Below are 16,382 nucleotides of genomic sequence, written 5' to 3' on the forward strand. Positions count from 1 at the left end.
AATGGCAGTAGCACCTCAATGCAGTACATAAGATCCACGGGGAGGAGTCGGATCAAGATCCGAGGGGTGGAGATGGGTAGGATTAGGGGTGGGTTTAGGGATTAGGGGTGTGTTTAGGGATCAGGGGGCGGAGATGGGTAGGTTTAGGTATATGTAAGGTGGGAGGAGTTGGATCTGGATCCGACTCCTCCCCGTGGATTTCATGTTCTGCAGTGAGGACCATCTCGTCAATGGCGAGAGACAACAAATATTTTGATCTCGTCTGAATTGTGCCCTGAATTACACATATGATGTTTGTCAATTTAAAAGATACATTTTGAAGTCAAGAAATTCACAGTTTGATGTAAAACTGTTGAGGTATAAGACTGTGAAAATACGCAAAGACTACAAACCCCAAAGGCGCACATTTCCTCTCAGTGAATGAAGCTAACTCTACTGAAGCTAACTCTACTGAAGCTAACTCTACTGAAGCTAACTCTACTGAAGCTAACTCTACTGAAGCTAACTCTACTGAAGCTAACTCTACTGAAGCTAACTCTACTGAAGCTAACGTCTGTCATTGTTTCTCTAGTCTTACGTTATAATCGTAACGTTACGCCATCATCGAGTGTTTTGTACCAGACTGCACACACACGAGCAGCGGATCTCGCTCGTTGTTTCGCTTCCCGGGAGTTGTAGTTCATCGAGCGATTTTCACATAAAACTAAATGTCACTCTTCTGTTTTATGACAAACTGCGCGTTTCTTGACTTTCATAATTATCTTTTAAATTGACAAACATCATATGTGTAATTCAGGGCACAGTTCAGACGCCGGAATAAAAAGATAAGTTGTCTCTCGCCATTCATATTTTTTCCGAAATAAGGTCCGGAAGCGGAGGGGAGGGGCTTAGGCTCTCTATAGTGAAAAGCACTATACAAATAAATGTGAATTAAATTGAATGAATAATTGAACGGCAACAATAATTGATTACAATGTATTTTAAACTTTTGACCGGTAGTGTATAATATCTAATTACAGATTCTCTCTCCAGCAGGTGAAGATGTCAGTCGGTAAAGATCTCTGCCCGCCGCTGAGCACCAGATTAATGCCGTCTCACCTGGCAACCGTCGCCGCCGCCATAAGCTCCGCCTTTCCTTCCCTTAACCCCGCCCTCTTTCAGACTCAGCTGCTCCGCCCTGCTCCTGGGCCAATCAGGACTGCGCACACACCTGTGCTGTTTGCCCCTTATTGACCTTTGACCTCTGACCTTTGGCGGATCTGATCATTAACCCCTCCCCCATGACCTCACACTGGGTTAGCCCGGATCTAATGCGCAGTATCGCAATAATTTAAAAACAAAACAAACCAGGTAACTATGCATCGTCATTTACATATGACACACTGACGTTAAGCTATAAATGTACCGGTGACGATTTGATTTTTGATGATAATTCATCATCATCATCATCATCACTATCATCATCGCTTGCAAGTACAAGACTGATTTGTAAATTTAAGGTGAGTTTGGGAACGCATAGATGTTTATTATAGGGGGATGAAATGTTGTATTTCTCTGCTGTTTTGCACTTTAAGCCTTTCTGTTGTTGATTTCAGTGCTTTTAATGACTAGATCTCTTCCTGTTCAGCTGTTGTTTTACTGTAACCAGGTCAGCAGGGCTTCAATTGTCAATGGACACATTTCACATTTCCAGGAGGATTATAAAAGTACTATGGAAAGTATCATTTTTATGTTCTTATTTGCTCCAATAGCAAAAGAAAATAGTGTATCTGTGACTAAAAAAGAGGTGAAAAGAATATCAAGAGTTTGATTACGTTGGTCAGAAGAGAGAAAGAAGTCATCATTTCCACAGTAGTTGTGTTTACTAGTTAACCAGTTTACTAACCAGTCATTTAATGCCAAGGTAATATAACAAAGTGTATTGTTATAATAAATGTACATTCGATTGTTTTAAAATGTATAAAAGAAACCGAAAAGGGTCTATTAAAAACCACAGATTAAGAAACTGGTCATGGATTTAGCAGGTTTTGGACTTTAGAAGTTTTAGCCAATCACCTAAGCTGTAAATAACCATGTGACTGATCATGCTAGAGCAGGAAAACGATGTCATGTTAATTCTGATTGGCTGCTGACGTCAAACACAGAGAAAGTCCATTTCACACTTTAAAGACTCTCCAAAAAATGGTCACTGGTGCTAAAATTTATCACAGTCCAATCCCAGATTATCCAGATCCAGCTTTTTCCAATGCAAATTAAGCCCTGTCGTACCTGTGTGTGTGTGTGTGTGTGTGTGTGTGTGTTAGAGGTGTGTGTCTGTCTGTGTGTGTGTGTGTGTGTGTGTGTGTGTGTGTGTGTGTGTGTGTGTGTGTGTGTGTGTTAGAGGTGCGTGCGTGTGTGTGTGTGTGTGTGTGTGTGTGTGTGTGTGTGTGTGTGTGTGTGTGTGTGAGTGTGTGCATGCATGCGTGCGTGTGTGTGTGTGTGTTAGAGGTGTGTGTGTCTGTGTGTGTGTGTGTGTGTTAGAGGTGCGTGCGTGTGTGTGTGTGTGTGTGTGATTGTGTGCGTGCATGCGTGCGTGCGTGTGTGTGTGTGTGTGTGTGTGTCTTAGAGGTGTGTGTGAGTGTGTTTGTGTCTTAGAGGTGTGTGTGTGTTAGTGGTGTGTTAGAGGTGTGTGTGTGTGTGTGTGCGTGTGTGTGTGTGTGTGTGTGTGTGTGTGTGTGTGTGTGTGTGTGTGTGTGTGTGTGTGTGTGTTAGGGGTGTGTTAGAGGTGTGTTAGAGGTGTGTGTGTGTGTGTGTGTGTGTGTGTGTGTGTGTGTGTGTGTGTGTGTGTGTGTGTGTGTGTGTGTGTGTGTGTGTGTGTGTGTGTGTTAGAGGTGTGTGTGTGTGTGTGTGTGTATGTGTTAGAGGTGCGTGCGTGTGTATGTGTGTGTGTGAGTGTGTGCATGCATGCGTGCGTGTGTGTGTGTGTGTGTGTGTCTTAGAGGTGTGTGTGAGTGTGTTTGTGTCTTAGAGGTGTGTGTGTTAGTGGTGTGTTAGAGGTGTGTGTGTGTGTGTGTTAGAGGTGTGTGTGTGTTAGAGGTGTGTGTGTGTCTGTCTGTGTGTGTGTGTGTGTGTGTGTGTGTGTGTGTGTTAAGAGGTGTGTGTGTGTGTGTGTGTGTTAGAGGTGTGTGTGTTAGAGGTGTGTGTGTGTTAGAGGTGTGTGTGTGTGTGTGTGTGTTAGAGGTGTGTGTGTGTACAGTAGAATGTAGGGTAAAGATCTGGTGATTTCCGAAGTAAAATGCTGCTGATTCATGTCAAAGCAAGGTTAAGACATATAGTGAGATGTTTGCAAAACAGATGAATATGTAAATTTGTAGTAGTGTGTTTGCGTGTGTGTATGTGGGGGTGAGTTAACGGGCTTTCCACCTGAAGTCGTCCCTGGAAACATCTCATGAATATTACATGAGCTACTGGGGCCACAAAGCTTGTCTGTCTCTTCTTGCAATGTGAAAACCGATAAACAGTTTCAAATAAACAATCCTGCTTTCTTAACTTGCTTGTTTGAAAAAAATGAATTCACTTAAGAACAGACATGTGTATACAACATGTGCACACACACACTAACTTTCAAAAGATTTTAATTAATACTTTTATTCAGCAAGGATGCATTACATTAATCAAAATTGACAGTAAAGACACTGACAATGTTACAAAAGATTCTGTTTCTAATAAATGCTGTTCTATGAAACTTTCGACTCATAAAATAAAAAAATGTGCGACATTTCAACAAAAATATGAAGCCGGTAAACCAAGGTTAAATGGCCAAAAAACAAAAAAACTTAAAAGTATCATAAAAGTAAAAAATTCAAAGTATTTTCAAATTTGCAATCATGTGACACTTGAGAACCAATGACGTTTGCCGTTAAACGTCAACAGTGCTGGAAAGAAGAAACCAAGCTCAGACATTTCAATGGCATTCACAATGAGAGTGAGTTTATATGACAAATTGATCATTTCGAGTGTGAACTATTGCTTTAATGGATTGTGTTGAGAGAGAAAAAAAACGCATGCACACCAATTATCTGGACTTTGCTTGTTTTGGTCCACGAGACGGTAAAAGTGAGTCATATTTGCAGTCACTAATCACCAAATCTACAATTTACCTCTTTTAAAAACAAAACAAAAGTGCCTATAAAAAGCCAATATAAACGGTGTTTTGAAACAAGCGCTGGTTTCCAGGAGGTTCTGTGTGCGTTATGAAATGCCGCTGCCATCAATTTCACTTTCTGACATTCCTGTATGAGTCACATTTGTCAAAAGCTCATAAGTCAGCAGACGTGGACTTTCTTGTGAACTTTCGTCCATAAATCCGTGCCGTGGCTTGATCCGTGTGGAAAGGCGACAGGTGTGGCGGTCCAGTAATGAACAAACAGTAATGCTTGCGGAGAGGGAAATGCTTGGCTTTGTCTCGCTGTCTCTCAAACGATAATGGTGAACATCTGCATGTAGGAGTCGGTGTGTTCAGTTTCAGAGGAAGGTCAGTTCCCTGACAGGAGACAGGTTGTATTTTATCCCAACATGGAGCCAAATCAGATTCAGCCAATCATCCAGCTTTTTTTTATTTTGTTGTGTTTTTTAGAGCATCACTGAAAAAAAAAAAAAATAACACTGTGGATGGAATATTCCGGTTTTGACTTGTAACTGCAGGGTTCTCAAGTTTTATCAAAAGCTTGGAGTGAGATCACATGAGGTTAGGGGAGGAGCCCAAGGGGAGGGGCCCCATTGGAGCCCCGCCCCCCAATTTTACCCATTGTTCATAATCAACCAGCACAAATTGAAATTATAACAATTGGTAAATCTGATAAATGACAGAGCAATTCATCACATCAAATATACTCTTTAATGTTATATTTCAAAATCACAAAAATATAACAAATTGCTCCAAACAGTTTGGAAAAACAATTCTTTTTGCATTTTTCCCTGAAATCTTTGAAAAATACAAATGCAATGGCAATGATTAATGTATGTTTTGACAGGATATAAAATATTACCCACAGCACTCTGCTTTAATACATGTAGCCTTAATGTAACTAGAAAGACTATTAATACAGTATAATATATAATTTAAAATAAAATGTAGAAATGCATCTTCATTCCTTCCCATAGCCACTGACATTTCCCTTAGCCAAAGCTTCTGGCCTGGTTGCAAAGTAGTTGTAGAGTTTTTGACTGCACCAAAAATAATGTAGCCTATACGATGGGCTATATATTAAATGTTCTAGCCTAAAAATGTTAGATAAGCTTTCTTCCAACTTACCTTCTCCATCATGGCCTATGACAGAGACTATTTATATAAAAGGACTGCCTATGATCACGACGTGTGTTCGCGCGATATTGTTGGTTACCTAGCAGGGATGGAAATTAGCACCCGCCACCAGCCAAATGCGGGTGATTTTGTGTTGTGGCGGGTAAACTCGCTTCACCTACCGGCCACCGTGGCGGGTAAATAAAAATAGCATACTGTATCACCCGGACGGCGGACACTTTTAGAGGAGGCACACCTTCAAACAAAAATGTGGCGTTACATCGCAGGCGTAGAGGTCTGCAGAGAAAACATCATGGTGCGTTCACACCAGACGAGAATAGAGCGTCTGGCGCGAGTGATTTCATTGTTAAGTCAATGCAAAGACGCGTTACGAACGTAAAAAATTCCTGCGGCGCGAATGAGGTGTAGAGCGCGGCGTGGTAGATGCGAATACGCCTCATTCGCGCGGCAAGTTCGAGCGTCTGACGCGTTCCGCGCGCATGATTTTATTGAGTGCTTTTGTGCATTGCGAATTCGCGTCTGCCGCCCGAGTTGAAAAATCTGAACTTTGGCGTCAATTCCCGCCGCGTTAACCAATCAGGAGCCTAGCTGCTGTCACGTGGTGAAGTATCTGGATGCTTCAATAAATTATTTTGTACTAAATGCCTGATGTGGTTCTAATGCACAACAAAGCAAATATTTTATCACATAAAACTTGATTTCAATATATGAGACATATTCATTTTGTATTGAATGCTATTTATTCCATTTCATATCTAGATTATATTAAATATTATTCTAATGTAAAGGCAACCAACATACTATAGCTCATAAATCCGTGTCTGGAGAGAGTTGTGTGAGAGAGAAAAAAAAATCACAGGACAGGTTAATTACTTTTGGAGGCTGGCTCAATTTATCATCAAAACAAAAATAAATGGGTGAGAGAAAGAGAAAATGTCAGTATTTCATTGAGACTTGAGATTAAATAAACTGCTTAAGTATTCTTGTAGTATTAATTTTCACATGCAGTTACACATTGTCGGTTAAAAACAAGAAAGTGGCTGGTAAAAACATTGAGTGGCTGGTAGATTTTGAAATCCACCAGCCACAGTGGCCGGTGGACAAAAAAGTTAATTTCCATCCCTGTTACCTAGTAACGAACGTACGGTGGCCGAGAATGTGTGTGCGTTTGTTCCTGTTCGCGTGGTGGCCGAGAATGTTCCGTCAACTTCCGTGTGTTCGCTCTCGCGCATCTATGTTGCCTAGTAGTAACGAACGCAATCTGGCCGAGATACGGACGCGCTGGCGGCAGGAAACTTCACTTTGTGTGCCTGTGCCTCGTATACGTTATATAAAGCTTGCAGGACAACTTGGTTGGCATTGCCTTTTCAGCGTGAGAAATACATGGTGTGGCGTGTGAACTGGTTGAATTGCGTGTCTCACGGCCAATGCGTGAGACTTGAGAACCCTGTAACTGAGTTATGGTCTGGCAAAGCGTCATAGACAAATCATTTCCAGAGGGGCGTCACCAACGGACGTCGCGGATAGACCTAAACCCAATCAGAGCGATGAAGGAGATGACGTATGCAGAGCGTCCGAGTGTTGTTCTTTCCTCGGTTTTTAACAAAAAGGAAACGTTCAAATGGCTTAAAACAGACGCGATAGCTGATTGGAACGAGTGATGTTCGACGGCGGCATCCATCTTTGTAATGTAGGCTACAAAATCATGTTCAAAATCCCAGCGCTGTCGTCATCGTGTAAAGCCCGCCCCAACGTTTCTGATTGGTGCCTCGATTTCGACGGATTGGAAATGGGCTTGAATGAGCTCTTTGCCAGACTAACTTTCAGAGCAAATCTAAATTTGCCGGAAGTTTTTTGGGTTTTCCCAGGCTAGGCAAACACTATATAGCAGTCCATGAATGCTAGATCCAATGATTCTGAAGCCATGCAATGGTTTTGTGTGAGGAAAAGTGAAATTTAAGTTATCTACTGATGATTTCCCCCCAAATGTGAGTAGGGTCTCCCATGCACTTCACGATTTGTATGATGCATATAGGATAAAAATGTGTTTATTTTTGGTTATGATGCAGCTTTAGAAGCCAGTTAGGGGGTTTTGAGACTTTCCACAAAATATCATAGAGGTTCATCAATGCAAGGATGAGTAAAAGATGACAGAATGTTAATTTCTTGGTGAACTATTCTTTTAATAACGCTGTCAGACTCTGAAAAGGTTTTAAAAAATGTAATTTCGATCCATGTTCGTTTCAAATGGCATTTTCATTTCTCTGCTAACGGTATTTTGAAAGCGTTCGTAATGCGTTTCAGTGACGAGATGTTTTGAGAAGGCATTGTGTGTGTGGGACGTCATTCACGTGCTGGATTTATTTCCAGAAATCCATTTTTCATACCCTCCCAGCACACCGTATAACACTTTACTCAGCACTCGAAGCCTCGCACTTCTCTTCAAGTGCCTGCGGGGAGATCTAAAGAAGACTAATGAACATGACGATCCTCGGAGGACGAGCGAGGAAACTCGAGCGCTCCGGTCGCCTGTGCGTCGCTTTGATTCCTGATCATGACAAATGCAGTAATTAGCATGCAAGTCCAAGAGGAGCAAGTTCTCTTTATTCCTGCAGGTTTATAGCGGATCCTGCTAAGTACGCCAGGCCTGTCTTCACGCGGAGACGGCATGATGCATCAAGCCAAAAACACATCTTCTGCCTGCAATTTTATGGCTCATGTCAACGGTGCTCTCTCTTTGATTTTAGCCATTGTTTGAAGCATTGAAGCACTCGAGATGATGGATAACATCAGTGGTGTGCCTGGTACGCCCAATTACAGATCTTAATAACGGAGCCGAAGTCTGCTTTTAAGCAAGAAAAATCGAGTCATTTATGACAGAGACTCCAGAAGGGTCACCTCACAGTGGCTGTGAGCTTGGAAGAGGGTCATTCTTATTATTCTGGGGTCAAGCATCACCATTACTGTTGCTCACATATACTTTGGGATTTGAACAAGCCTCTAGTCCTAAGGATTGCATTTAGACCTGCGATTTGTGCTCAAATGTTTATTGCTATGAACGTGAATGATTTCTTATATCGTGCTGTTGTAGTTGAGGGGGAGAGGTGTGTTTTTACTGTTCTAACCAATCACACACACTATTTTCCAGTGCAAAACGCCCTGGCAAGTGGTCGATTAGGAATCTGGATTATTTTTTAATAGAAATTTAGGGTGACCTTATCAGTTTATCAGGAACTTTCCCAGTTTCACAAGGTCTGTTCCAATTTCATGCATTGTTCCATTCTGTTCCGTTTTCATTAGGGCTGTCAGTTAAACGCGTTATTAACGGCGTTAACGCAAACCCATTTTAACGGCGTACATTTTTTTGTCGCGCGATTAACGGTCTTTTAGGCCTAGCAAACTTTGTAGTTTTTTTCACATGCTTTTGCAACAGGACGCGGCGCTGCGCTATGAAACCCATTCATTTCAATGGCTTGCGCCGCGCGAGGACGTTTTGTTGCTTCGTCGACCACAGCGCAAGCGGATCTAGCTAGACCGGAAACAAAACAACAGGCACGCCGCACACACTCGTTTGGGCTTGCGAGCCGGCCAAAATAGTACGTTTTGAGCGGATGACGAGCGCGAGACGCCGAAATGGATGCCAATAAGATTCTGAATGGAAAGTTTACTTTTAAAAAGTTGCCAAATGGTTCCATTGACGAGACCAAAGTGATCTGTGTGTTTTGTCGTTGTGAACTGAGCTATCATCATCGCAGCACGTCCAGTCTGAGATACCACTTGATGATGGCCAAGCACACACACACACACACACACACACACACACACACACACACACACACACACACACACACACACACACACACACACACACACACAGCTGATGCGAATTCTCCGCCCCCTCGTCAATATCAGGACCTCGTCAGTATTTCTTTCACCCTTTTATTGATGGACAGTGTTACATTGTGTGAGAGATTATTTGCTCCAAGTGAGAATGTTAGTGTGAAATTGAACACAGTACATGCCAATGTTGTTCTCAATAAAAAACATTTCCACAAAGCAAGCCGATCCACTTTTCCATGTTGATAAGAGCATTAAAATGAGAAAAAATAATGGGACAAAAAGAAATCAAGAGACATTTAGAATAGATAAAAATGTGCGATTAATTGCGAGTTAACTATGACATTAATGCGATTAATCGCAATTAAATATTTTAATCGTTTGACAGCACTAGTTTTTATGCATTGTTCCATTCTGAATTAATGACTGATTAAGTGCATGAAATCAGAATAGACCATGTGAAATTGGTAAAGTTTCAGAATTTTTCAAATTAATCAGTCAAGATTAATAAAAAAATTCCAGAATGGAACAATGCATGAAAACGGAACAAAATAAAACAATGCATAAAATTGGAACAGACATTGTGAAACTGGGAAAGTTCCTGATGAACTGAGACATCTGGTCACCTTAAATATCTATTAATTAATTATTATTATTTTTTCACTGGAACAATGCATGAAAACAGAACAGAATGGAACAATGCATGAAAACCCTTAAAAAAATCAATGAAGAAAAAAAATAGAAACAACCATTCAAAAGAGAATATACACTGTCAACCATCTTCTGTATAAATATTCTAGATAAAAAATAGCGACAACCTGGCAACCACTCTGAACTTTATAAAATAAAATAAAATAAAAAGGATTCTAGATTAATTAGTTGTTGGTGCCATTGAGCCGTTTGCTGCTAATTTTATTAATGTCCATTTGCACATACCCATTTTACTATTCTTTCTAGTCTGGATGCATTAAGCACACTCACTGGTATACAGCGCACCCTTAAGAGTTATACAGAGCAAATAATACGTTTGAATAAAGTCCTAAAGTTAAGAGTAACTCAGCGAGGTTTATGCCTAAAGCACTAAAGCGGTGACAGAAATGATACCTTGTTCTGTTTATGGTTAACCTCCAGAGTTCTCGCTGGCAGCGTTCAGTGTCATTACGCCGGAGTGTTTCTTTGAAAAGGAGGGAAGGTCATCAAAAATGCATTTGCTAAATAACCCAAACTCAGAGCCCTGGAAGAGCGAGTGCACTTAAAGGTGTAGTTCACTCCAAATTCTCTCATCTTTGTGTCGTTCCAAACCCGTAGAACTTACTTTCTTTTGTGTTTCACTGAAATAATACGCCGTCCAAACGACTTTGAGGGTGAGATGTTTCTTTAAGGCCTTCATGTGGGGGGAAAAACCCTCAACTTCTTAATGTTTTCCATAAAAACTTTATTAATGTTTGCCTTAAGGGTGGATTAAGGAATATGGAGGGTGGAAAAAAAAAAACATAAAATCGATCGTTAGGAGGACATCTCTTGGGTCTCGGAAAGAAAAGCCCAAATGGCTTCAGATGTTTCCAGTTCATTCCCATAGGAGATACAGTGTGTTTTTACAGGCGTGATGTGAGTGATTCACACTGCATGTCTGCAGTGTTACACGGCAACTGTTGCTAGGGCTTAATTCTTGACAGCAACAGCGTTTTGGGTTCAGAGGACCGCTGTTTCCAAGCAGATCAGGACCTATTTTGGGAAATGACAAATACATGATTAGATTTGCAATTTATCACATGACATGACATCTTATTGAAGCTGTTTCAGTCCTGTGCTGCTTCTGACATCTTCAACACGTTACCTCCACAATCGGATGCTTTTCTGATTGAAACACGACGTTAAAAGCGAAAACAGAATATAACTTGATCTTCTAAGAAGTTAGGAAAAGTAAGAGGGCTTGATGACATCAGCCAAAGAGGGATGGATTATTACATCATTGCATTTTGATAAAGACTTACAACAACTTTTTTGATTTGTAGTAACACACACAGAATTGTTCAACAAGAACATCAAATTATTTGTAAGTTTATTATTAGATATTTAGGGTGACTCAGTTTATCAGGGACTTTCCCAGTTTCACAACGTCTGTTCCGATTTCATGCGCTGTTCCATTTTGGAATTAATCAGTTAATATTAATTCCAAAATTCCAGAATGGAACAATGCATGAAATCGGAATGGAATGGAACACAGGGACACTTTGAATTTCATTCAGCAAAATGAATTAATCTTTAAGTCATTTCATTAATTTGAGCTGAGATAAAAAATCATTTTTTCAATAGCTAATTCCTCCGAACACATCCACATACGCAACCTTTTATAATATTACGAATTATGAAAGCCAAAGATAAATTATGACCAACGCAATGAACATGAGCGATTTGTCACTGTCACAGAGATGCATGACGACTGTAGGAGTGTAGCATTGTTATGCAGTTGCATTCATATTTGCAATAATCTGTTTTGGGCCTAACTGCAAATTGACATGTAAGTCTAGAGCATAAAACTTTGTTGTTATTAATTTCGCTATTTTGTCCAAATAAACTGAATAAAACAGAAGAATCAGCGGAAGCAGTCTTATTTTGTATTATACACTTTAGTTTTTAATCATATTTTGAATAATTTAATAGCTATTTTAATTTTATTTAAAAAAATATTATTTGTGCTTTTGTAATTATTACTATAATTATTATTATTACTATATAGGTTTCATTTATTTTTATTTCCAGTTATTAATTTTAGTGCTTCAACTCATTTCAGTTAGTTGCCAAGGCAACATTTCAAAAAAAAAAAAAAAATCATAAGTTTTCAATAGTTTAATTTAAGATTTAGTGAATGATGCCAGGAAGAAACTAAAAATGACATTAACTATAATGGAAAACATTTTCTCTCATTTCGATTGAATAAATCCATCTTTTAGAACTGTTACTCCCATCACTTCTGAGACTTCAAAGATGTGGTATCTCTACAGGGATACATCTGATCCCCTCTCTGTTTGACACCATCACCTGTTCTTTCATTGAGAGCGGATGAAACGGAGAGTGGAGTGACAGTAATATATGCAGCCGGAGAGTTATCATCTTAATAGGACTGTCAGACCGGTGTCATCTCAGGGCTGCCGGTGACAGGAGATGCATATCGTGACAGAAAACAACTCGGATGTCCACAATGTCACCTTGTTGTTTCAATGTCCAAACCTTCACAGGGACAATAAATTAGCTCGAATATTGCGGATTCTTGAGACACGGGACAAAACATGTCCCACTATTGCACTTCTTGTCATTAGTTTAGAAAATAGCAACATTTCTACTCTAAAAAAATTATCGAAGACCACAAATTACCACCATTTTTGAAAAAGCTTTAACTTTTATACAGGTGAAACTCTGAATATTGTGCAAAAGTTCAGTAATTCAACTTAAAAGGTGAAACTAATATATTATATAGACTCATTACATGCAAAGTGAGATATTTCGAGCCTTTATTTGTTATAATTTTGATTATTATTATGGTTTACAGCTTATGAAAACCCCACATTCAAAATTAGAATATTACATGAAATCAATTAAAAAACAGGATTTTAAATATAGAAATGTCGGCCCTCTGAAAAGTATAATAATGCATATGTACTCAGTTCTTGGTTTGGGCCACTTTTGCATGAATTACTGCCTCATGCTATTAGCAAAATATTCAAATTTTTCGAGTTTCACTGTATATCACTGTCCTTGTTTATATTCTTTGGGATTTTTAGATAATTTCCCTCATTTTAAGTAGTTTCAATTGTACAACACCTAAAATGGCTCCCAAATTTATGTGATATCAAGTAGGGTTTTTTTTGTAAGATTTTCTTCAATAGATGGAGGTGAGAGTCATCCAGTTCATTTATTCATGCATTGAAGTTAATGCTAGATTTGTCAGATGTTTATTAAATAGTGGACATGAAATTACAGTCTTATTAGTGAGCAAACTCAAGAACCATAATGATGCACAGCATGTGAGTTCCTGTAAACAGTGTTGAAACCACACTAATTGCTATGCTACTTCAACTTTTATTTATTTAATTTTCATTCTGTGGCCTGTTTTGTGCAGTGTTTTCTGAATCAGTGATTGTCAGAATGTGCGTATCGACCCAGATGAATTGGGCCATGTCCAATTTGCATGCATATTGATTTTAATTCACACAAAACACAATGGCCTGTGGGTAATTTGCATCACCTGGACACCAAATTGCCCTGATTCAATCTGACTGGAGGGCAGTGGAGCTCTTTGGAAAAGCCCAGAGAGACTCACATCGGAAAACTTTTAAAGCCGTGTTTAACATAAACGCTGAAAGAGTAAAGTTTTGAGTTTTCTAGAGGAGAAAAACATCTTCCGCATCGCGCACATCTGGAGAAGAGTCCTGCTGCCCTCTGCTGGATAGGAGGAGCACGTGCAGGTAAGGAAAAAGCTTTTAACGCCGAAAAACTAATTATCTTTTTCTTGAAAAGTGGGTAATGTGGTCAGTAAACAATCTCTGCACACGCACAACTATTACTATCCACGTAAAGCGGAGGCAGATAAACAGGTGATTTTCTTTGAAAAGCAGGCCTACCAGAAATACAATACTTTATTATACATACAACTTGCTTATATTAATTATTAAGCACTAGATAAATTGATTTAGATTCAGAAAATGTGAAAAAACCCAGCAATAATAGTGTTTTTTTTTTTTTTTTAATAAGAGACCTCAGTGACACCTTAAAGGAGTTAGATAAGTCCATACATACCTTTTTCATCTCCGTGCGTGCTATAAGTCTGTTTGACGCACCCACCGCTAGCCTAGCTTAGCACAAAGACTGGATGTAAACGGTTGCAGCTAGCATACTAATCCAAATAAGTGACAAAATAACGCAAACATTTTCCTATTTACATGTTGTGATTTGTATAGTCACAGAGTGTACAAAAAACAAAGTCACATGAGACACGGACATATTTTAACCGTATAAATACTGGGAACTATATTCTCTGAAGGCGAAGCACTGCTACTTGGGCGGAGTGATAACCGCAGCACCTGAGACGCGCCGTGGTGAGGAGCAGAGAGTTCGTTCAGAGTGTTGCACTAAATTAATCACTCCGCCCAAGTAGCAGTGCTTCGCCTTCAGAGAATATAGTTCCCAGTATTTATAAGGTTAAAATATGTCTCATGTGACTTTGTTTTTTGTACACTCTGTGACTATACAAATCACAACATGTAAATAGGAAAATGTTTGCGTTATTTTGTCACTTATTTGGATTAGTAACGTTATGCTAGCTGCAACCATTTACACCCAGTCTTTGTGCTAAGCTAGGCTAGCGGTGGGTGCGTCAAACAGACTTATAGCACGCACGGAGATGAAAAAGATATGTATGGACTTATCTAACTCTGGGGGATAAGGTGAATATGCTAAAGTCCCCAAAAGTCGGGGTGTTCCTTTAATAAAAGCGATTTCTGCTCCAGAAACTCGACATTTATAGGGGACTTTCAGGGTGAAATCTCATGTTTAGGCCAGACATCAACTATCTTTACCCTAATGTAGACATCATATTTGATACGCACATTTCAAAGGCTTGTCTCATCAAAACTGGGAAAGCTCTGTTGTAAGCAATCTGATAAATAAGTAAAAGGCTTTTTAGTGCAATTGCAAAGGTCATGATATTAGTAATATTTCAAGATGAACACTTACTGGAGCAACTTAGGTTTACATGATGTTATTATTATTCTTTTTTTTAAATCATGTTAACCATCAAATATGATCCACCTTTTGAGCATTTATTTATTCATCTCTCAATCGTCATTGTAACGCATTGCATTATGTTTTTTGTCCCCCACAATAAAAAACTACAAAGCTTTGATCACAAAACTAAATATTTGAACAGCATTATATCAAAGCATGTTATTAGGAGATATAGAGTGGCAGACGACATTTGACCTATCCATTTTAGGCAAGTATCTGTTATAAAGATCTCATTGATTTATGTTCCAAGCATCAGAATTTCATCTTACTTTTTAGCCATATAAACATCTGCATATTTTCTAAATTGCTCCTCACTATGAGTCATAAAAGCCTGATGAATCAAATATGATTTTTATCAAATAAAATACGTATGCAAACTTTTTTTAAGATGTAAAAATGTTTTGTCTAAAGGTTCAATAAAATATTCCCTTTCAATATATATATATACACATCTATATAATGAAGCCTGGCATATGATATATATATTTTTTTTTTCATATAAAAATGTGTCCACTTAAAATGTGACATTTCTGCACCACTAACAGGATTCAGAATTACTGGCCTACAGAAAAAATACCACAGAAATTGTGAAGAAACATACATTGGAAAAGCTGATGCTGCATGTTTCATCACAATATTCAGAGCTCAACTAAAAACACTGTAAGGGAACTTCATGCACGCCTCCTCAAACTGGATAATTTACCTCAAAAAAGCAAACGTTATTCATGTCTAGCATTAAATCCCTGTTCCTGCATACAGCATTTATATTCCATATGCATGTACGAATCAAACGTGGAACATTCACAGCATGTATATATACATTTCACCCCCTTTATTGGAAATGTACTAGTACCTGGACATTAAAAACCGATCAGTCTCTCAGTGTTACTGTTGAATTACTGAACGTCTGCCAGTTAGTTTGAGCGCAGCTACCTGTGCTACTTCAGGAGTGTTAAAGTCCACTGTAGTCCATGATGAAATCGTTTCGGATACGACAGGCAGCCACAATTTCATAACTAGAAAAAAAAACGCAACTCAAAATTGTGCAATTCAGTAGGTTCTTAGAAATAAAAACATTGAGCATTTTGAGAGAAGGTACAAGACAGACCACTGACTAAATGTCAAGTTCATTTCTTAATAACACTACATACATTTAAAAAGACCACCATTTAAACATGATTCTCTGTGAAAAGAAACTAGGGTTTATGGGAGGCTGTACAGTGTGCAAATTACTGGGAGGCAAATCTAAATCATGTGTGTGTTTCTGCCCATGAAACATTTAAAGAAAGTCATGTTATGAAACAAAGGCCCTCACAGAGTCTTGTATGTCTTGTTCGACGGCACATATAATTTAAATTTGCCTTTAGTCCTCAGAGTACATGTGGAGACATGTTTTTTTTTGCTCATGACTACCTGTAAGATTACAATAAAAACTGCAGGGAAATGTTCAACACTTTTT

The 16,382-nt window shown here is 39.0% G+C and overlaps 1 protein-coding gene and 1 long non-coding RNA gene across 3 annotated transcripts in view; both read left to right on the top strand.

The window, feature by feature from the left end:
- The window catches only part of znf385d (zinc finger protein 385D), a 96,559-nt gene extending 94,871 nt beyond the window's left edge, over window positions 1–1,688 (top strand). The window contains exon 8 of one of the 2 annotated variants that reach the window (XM_056241490.1): window positions 1,036–1,688. In XM_056241490.1, the coding sequence (XP_056097465.1) occupies window positions 1,036–1,233 (198 nt within the window). In that variant the 3' untranslated portion in view covers window positions 1,234–1,688. Of the gene's footprint in view, window positions 1–1,032 lie in introns of both variants that reach the window. The other variant, XM_056241489.1, reaches the window with a different exon arrangement.
- Window positions 1,689–2,609: 921 nt separating this feature from the next.
- LOC130076415 (uncharacterized) lies at window positions 2,610–3,075 on the top strand. The gene is made up of 3 exons (XR_008805646.1): window positions 2,610–2,680; window positions 2,765–2,880; window positions 2,992–3,075. It is a non-coding gene; the product is annotated as an uncharacterized LOC130076415 (long non-coding RNA).
- The last annotated feature ends 13,307 nt before the right edge of the window (window positions 3,076–16,382 follow it).

This window comes from Rhinichthys klamathensis, unplaced genomic scaffold (genome assembly GCF_029890125.1).
Source record: "Rhinichthys klamathensis goyatoka isolate OS25496 unplaced genomic scaffold, OSU_Roscu_1.1 h1tg000646l_1, whole genome shotgun sequence".
Taxonomy (NCBI): Eukaryota; Metazoa; Chordata; class Actinopteri; order Cypriniformes; family Leuciscidae; genus Rhinichthys; species Rhinichthys klamathensis.